At 41.7% G+C, this 6266-nt stretch overlaps 1 protein-coding gene across 3 annotated transcripts in view; it reads right to left on the minus strand.

Moving 5' to 3' along the window:
- Positions 1-6: 6 nt before the first annotated feature.
- CUNH1orf159 (chromosome unknown C1orf159 homolog) overlaps positions 7-6266 on the minus strand; it is a 15568-nt gene continuing 9308 nt past the window's right edge. For 2 of the 3 annotated variants that reach the window (XM_042032127.1, XM_042032126.1), the window contains exons 4-12: positions 5886-5995; positions 5547-5637; positions 4485-4560; positions 3941-4045; positions 3538-3603; positions 2900-3034; positions 1469-1494; positions 1105-1135; positions 7-591 (exon numbers count right to left, since the gene is read on the minus strand). In XM_042032127.1, the coding sequence (XP_041888061.1) occupies positions 506-591; positions 1105-1135; positions 1469-1494; positions 2900-3034; positions 3538-3603; positions 3941-4045; positions 4485-4560; positions 5547-5618 (597 nt within the window). In that variant the 5' untranslated portion in view covers positions 5619-5637; positions 5886-5995 and the 3' untranslated portion in view covers positions 7-505. Of the gene's footprint in view, positions 592-1104; positions 1136-1468; positions 1495-2899; positions 3035-3537; positions 3604-3940; positions 4046-4484; positions 4561-5517; positions 5638-5885; positions 5996-6266 lie in introns of those variants that run through there. The other variant, XM_042032128.1, reaches the window with a different exon arrangement.

Below are 6266 nucleotides of genomic sequence, written 5' to 3' on the forward strand. Positions count from 1 at the left end.
ATTCCTTAAGGATTCTCCTCACAGCAGGGCAAGTCCCCCAAATTCCTTAAGGATTCTCCCCAAACAGGGCAAGTCCCCCGAATTCCTTAAGGATTCTCCTCACAGATTCCTTAAGGATCCTCCTCACAGCAGAGAAAGTCCCCCAAATTCCTTAAGGATTCTCCTCACAGCAGGGAAAATGCACCAAGGTTCCTTAAGGATTCTCCCCAAACAGGGCAAGTCCCCCAAATTCCTCAAGGATTCTCCTCACAGATTCCTCAAGGATTCTCCCCCAACAGGGAAAGTCCCCCAAATTCCTCAAGGATTCTCCCCACAGCCTCTGGAGGAGAGGGAGGAACCCCCGGAGCAGGGACAGGGCCCTGCAAAGTCCCCAAATGTCACCGAGCTGGTGCCACCTTCTCGCTTGGGATGATTTGGCACAAACCCTTCAGCTTCCTGTGGGATCAGCAGCTTCCAGAGTTTTCCATGGAGTCAGGAAAAGGGCTGGGACACTCCCGGGAAGGGCTCAGACGTTGCTGACCCTGCTGTCGGCCGGGGCCAGGCCGGAGGGGCCCAGGGAGCGCTCGCGGCGGACGTAGCGCGGCTTCCGCACTGCAAGGCACAAAAGCGGCATCAAAACTGCTGGAAAATGGGATTCCAGCCGGAATTCCAGCAGGGAAAAGGAGGTGGAATGTGGCAGTTGCTGCCCAGGGAGGTTTGGAGCGCCCACAAGCATGGGGTGGGTCAAGGGTGTGGCACTTGGGGCAAGGTGGAAATGGGGAATCGTTGGATGTGGATCCTGGAGATCTTTTCCAACCTCAAGGATCCCGGGATTCCTTGGTTGAGAATTCCTAACCCCATCCAGCAATTCCTGAGGGACCGAAGCCACAAACAACCCCAAAAGCGAACTCAAACCCAGAACGCTCAACCGCAAAGCCCAAAATGAAACCCACAAAACCAAACCTTCACCAGATTCCATTGGATTTCCGTCCCCTCCGCACATTCCACAGCTTTATCCCAAGAATTATTTGGATTTTCTGTTTATTTTTAGCATTTCCACGTGGAGTTTTCCTTGTTTTTTAGGCAACAGGTGGAAACAGCACATTTCAGGGAAAAATTCCTCACCTGAAGAAGCTGGAGGAGAGATCATGGATGCCTGTGGAACAGGAGAAGGATAATGGGGAAAAAAAGAACTTTTTAACGGTTTTTCCTTAAAAAATCCAGGAATTTTTTTGAGGATTCCAACAATTTTCACTCTGTAGAGAGTTCTTGGAAAAACAACTCAAAGCAATCCATTATTTTTCAGTTTTTGTCCCAGTTTGGATACAAGGAACCCCAAAATATCTTTGATATTTATTTCAGTCTCATTTATCAATTAAGGAGTTGCTTAATAAAGTTGCAATTTAGTTAATTAAAATCGAAATTATTGTTTAACCAAGTTGAAATTTTAATGTTTTATCTTGTTCCCATAAAAAAAGAATTCACTCACCGTTTCACTGGGCTGGAGAACAGATGCTAAAAGAGAAAAAAAGGGATTAATTTAGATTATTTTTATTAATTTAGAAGGCTGGAATGGCTAATTTTACAAAAATACATCCATGAATGGAATCATTTGATTGTTAAAAAAGGAGTTTTGTCCTAAAATCCAACCAAAATATTCAAAAATCCCATTTATAGAATGTATTGGGTGTAGGACTCCCAAGATTGGAGAATTTATCAGCACAAAATGAGGATTTATGAGCTCAAAATGGGAATTTTCTCCACAAAATGGGGATTTATGAGCTCAAAAGGGGAATTTTCTCCACAAAATGGGGATTTATGAGCTCAAAATGGGAGTTTTCTCCACAAAATGGGGATTTATGAGCTCAAAATGGGAATTTTCTCCACAAAATGGGAATTTATGAGCTCAAAATGGGAGTTTTCCCCACAAAATGGGGATTTATGAGCTCAAAATGGGAATTTTCTCCACAAAATGGGGAATTCAGGCCTCAAAGAGCCACTTTTGGGGCCTTGGATACAAAACGGTCCCACAGAAACTGGGAATGGGAGGATCCCTGAAATTCCTATGAACAGATCCAGCATTTTTAGCCAAAACCTGGGACTTTTTCTGCTCCATCCACCCCTTAATTTGGATTTTTTGGGGAGTTTTTCCAGGTGTGGCAGTAAAACATGAAGGAACTGAACCAAAAATCAGCTTTATTTCAACAGAAAGAGCTCTAACACAGCAAAGTCCGGGCTGGAGGTTGCCATGGGAATTAAAATCAATCCCAAATCAACCCCAAACCCATGGAAAACACAGGGAAAAATGTGGGAGACGTCCCCTTCCATGTGTTTTGTTCAGCAACTCCCAGGAATTGCAAATGTGGACACACAGAAATCCCAGGAATTGCTGTTTCAAGGCTTGGTGCCCCGTGGGGGAGCAAAATTCCCGGTGTTTTTCCCTACTTTTTCTGGAATTGCTTTGCCAGGAAGGTCAGTGCATGGATTTCCAGAAGAATTTGTGGATTGCCCATCCCTGGAAGTGCTCAAGGCCAGCTTGGAGAAATGTGGGATCATGGAAGGTGTCCCTGACACCTTCCAGCCCAAAGCATTCCATGATTCCATGAGTTTATCCATTATTTTATTCCATGGTTTTTATTCCATGGTTTTATTCCATGGTTTTTATTCCATGGTTTTTATTCCATGGTTTTTATTCCATGGTTTTTATTCCATGCAGGAATAGCAGAGATAAAGACCAACAAAATCAAAAATCCCCACAAAATCCAGCCCTGCTTTACATTTTCTCGGGATAATCAGGAAAATCCAGCAGCTCCATGGAGCTCAAACCCAACCGTGAGGGGATTTCAACACAAAATTCAACTTTCAATCAATTAACGCAGCAAAGTTCATTAAGGACTGGATAATTAAAGGGGTTTTTTACCTTTGTTTCTTCTGTAGAAAATATTTGGGAGTTTGTTGGCTCGTTTGAGGTAGAAGAAAGAAGCCACGGAGAGGATCAGGAATAAACTGATGAAAAATGTCCCCAAAATGAGGGAAGCTGCGACTTCTGGGCCCCCTGAGAGAAAAGAATCATAAAAAAGAGAGAGAAAAGTCTGATTTTCACCCAAAACCCCTCCTAATAAAAGGGCTAAATAAAAATACAGAGCAAATCCCTCATTTTCAGGTGGTGTTGGATAATCCCATGTGCCTAAAACTGAGTTTATGGGCAGGATAAAAATGGGAGAGGGAGCAGCAGCTCCCAGGGGCTCCTCATTAATTCACTTTTTAAAAATTTTAAGAAATTGAATCACTTTTTAAACTCATTTTAACAAATTAAATCACTTTTTCAACTCATTAAATCACTTTAAACTCATCAAATCACTTTTTAAACTCATTTTAACAAATTAAATCACTTTTTCAACTCATTTTAACAAATTAAATCACTTTTTAACTCATTAAATCACTTTTTTAACTCATCAAATCCCTTCTTTTAAACTCCCAATCCTTTTTTCCACCAACCCCAAATCCCTGGAGCAGAGGGAATAATCCCTCAACCTGCCCAAAATTCCATTTACTCACCAAAGTTCTGCATGAAAGGAGTGACAGTGCTCACGTTCATTTGGGAATTCAGCCCTCTGCTCCCAGCTGTAAAGAAAAGGATGGAATTCCCACTAAAATCCATTTCCATCCCCAATTTGGACATTTGGCTCTTCCTGCAAACGATCCCACTGCACTTCCTGCCCACCAAATTCCCAAATTTCCACAGTTTTTGCAGCTCCAAGTCCCACGGGGACTTTGGGAAAGTTTTTTAAACGACGTGGGATAAAAATCTCCATTTTTGGAGGTATTTTTGAGGAGTTTTTGCTGCAGGAATCGATGTCAATGAATGAATACAAATGACTGAAATGAATTCAGATTAACTGGATTCCAATCAGTTGAAATTAATGGCATTTAAATGAATTTAAATGAATTCCAAACTCACCATTTCTGCACTCGCTGAGGTTGTGCCCAGAGGGGCTGGGCAGGGTTTCATTCCTGCATTTAATGCAGCTGCTGCTCCCATCCTCATTCCACCTCCTGTAGCATCCTGCCCCCAAAAAAACCACGGAAAAAGGGATAAAACCAACAATTCACAGCAAGAATTCCCAATTTTCTGCTCATTCCCAGCTTTCAGAGGGAAAACGCAGCAGAAATTCCCTTTTTTTGGGAGGGTTACAAAGAGCTCCTGCTTCCTCTTCTCCCACACAAAAGAGGTTTTATTCCCAATGTTTATCCCAGGAAAAAAAAAACTTTCCATGAGGCCAAAAGGAGAAGGAATTCCAAGGAAATAAGATTAATTAATTTATTTATTTTCACTCCCCAGCTGCTGGATTTTGGTGCTAAAGTCCAGAAAATCTGGGAATTTTTTATCCCTGGAAGTGTCCAGAGCCAGGCTGGGCAGGGCTTGGTCTGTAAATGAGCTTGAAGGTCTTTTCCAACCCAAATCATCCCAAAATTCCATGGTTTTATTCCAAATAATTCCATACCTGGGCTGCACTGGTGGGTGACGGGGCAGGAGCTGTTGGAATCCAACACATCCACACAACATTCCGGCTCTGAGACCTACGGAGAGGAATTCCCAGTGCAATTCCCACTTTTCCATCGAGGAAAATGCTCCAACAAAGAAAAAAATCTCCACAGAAATTGAGGAATAATTCACTTCAAACCGCCTGGATTTTTTTCTTTTTTGCTGTTTTAATTTTTATTTTTTGTTTTATAAATGCATTTTATTTTTCTTTTAGAAATAGAAATAAATATAGAACATTTGTTATAAAAGCCCAAATTATTTACAAATTCTCCATGGAAAATCAACCAGAACTTCCAAAATTGAAAATTTTCTGGGTAAATCCCCTTAAAAAATCCTTAAATCAGGCTTAAAATAAAAAGAGAGTAATTTTGGATGAATCTAATGAGACCTGATCTGGATTCAGCCATAGGAAAATTGAAATAGAACTGAGAAAAACCAGCAAATTTTATTCAGTTTATCAACAACACCACCAAATGTGAGGGGGAGAAATCAAAGATATCAGGAGCAGCAGCTGGGGCTGTTCAAACTGAAATTAGCAGGAAGCAATTAGTAAATTTTACTGGATTACAGCAAAAAACCAGGAAAAAGCAAAAAATATTTAGAGATAAAAAATTAAAATCAGGGGTTTTTTGAGGTTTTAGTGGGGGGATTCTTTTAAAACCAGAATTTTGTACTTTGTATTTCTGATTTTTTTTTTGGTCCCTTGAAGTTTTAGAGCAGCTCAGGCATTAAAAAGTGAAATTTTGGGGTTGGTTTGAGGTTAAATCGATCAATATCTTTAAAAAAAGGATTCTTTTTGGATTCTTTTTGGATTCTTGAGGTGCTTTTCCCACATGGTTTTGCATCCCTGTTACCCCACACAGGCAGGGAGAATTCCCTGCTTTCAGAAGGAATCAGAGGAAAACGGGAAAGTTTCAGGGAATGCTGAGTTTGGAGCAGGAATTCCTGAATTCTGAAGGCTTTTAGGAAGTGCAGGAGGAGAGGAAAATAACCTGGATTGGAGAAATCATGGAGCACCCACCGAGTTTTCCGTGGATTTGCCGGCAACTTCTGCCACGAGCCTCGTTAGGAGAAGCACAAAGGGCACCTCCATTCCCAGGAAAAACACGGGTCTGGATAAAAATCAGGAAGAAATTCAAATTATTGATTAATAACACAAGAATTCTGCTTCCACAGGGCACCTCCATTCCCAGGAAAAACACGGGTCTGGATAAAAATCAGGAAGAAATTCAAATTATTGATTAATGGCACCTAAATTCTGCTTCCCTTTGTTAAGGAAGTTTTGCCAACGCATCCTTTTTCTCGGGAATGAACCATTCCTTGGATCTGAGTGGAATTAAGCACTGAGGGAAGGGCTTACCTTGGTTCAGGATCCCAGCTGGAGACATCCAGGATTTTCCCTGCTGCCTCTGTGGTTGCTAAGGAACGAGGAGAGCTCCAAACTGGGCCATGCAGGGACAATCCCAGCAGCTGGAAAATCAACGGGATTGTAGGAGAGGAGTCACCACGAGGGGCTGGCATGGATGGGGAGCACGTGGAAAAGGGAATTCTGCAATTAATTCACCCCTTGGGATGGAGATTGAATGGATTTGGCTGGTTTTTAAGGGAACTTTTCCATTTGGAATGGAAATTCCTGGCCTGTCTGTTACAAATCCTGGTTTTTCTTCCTTTAAATTGACAGAGAATTCCGCACAGTTCTGTGGTTTTTACATGAAATTGGAAGAAAATGAAAAGGGAAGGG

The sequence above is a fragment of the Corvus kubaryi genome, unplaced genomic scaffold, assembly GCF_017639235.1.
Source record: "Corvus kubaryi isolate FWS band 111438036 unplaced genomic scaffold, C.kubaryi_AGA036_p1.0 37352, whole genome shotgun sequence".
Classification (NCBI taxonomy): domain Eukaryota; kingdom Metazoa; phylum Chordata; class Aves; order Passeriformes; family Corvidae; genus Corvus; species Corvus kubaryi.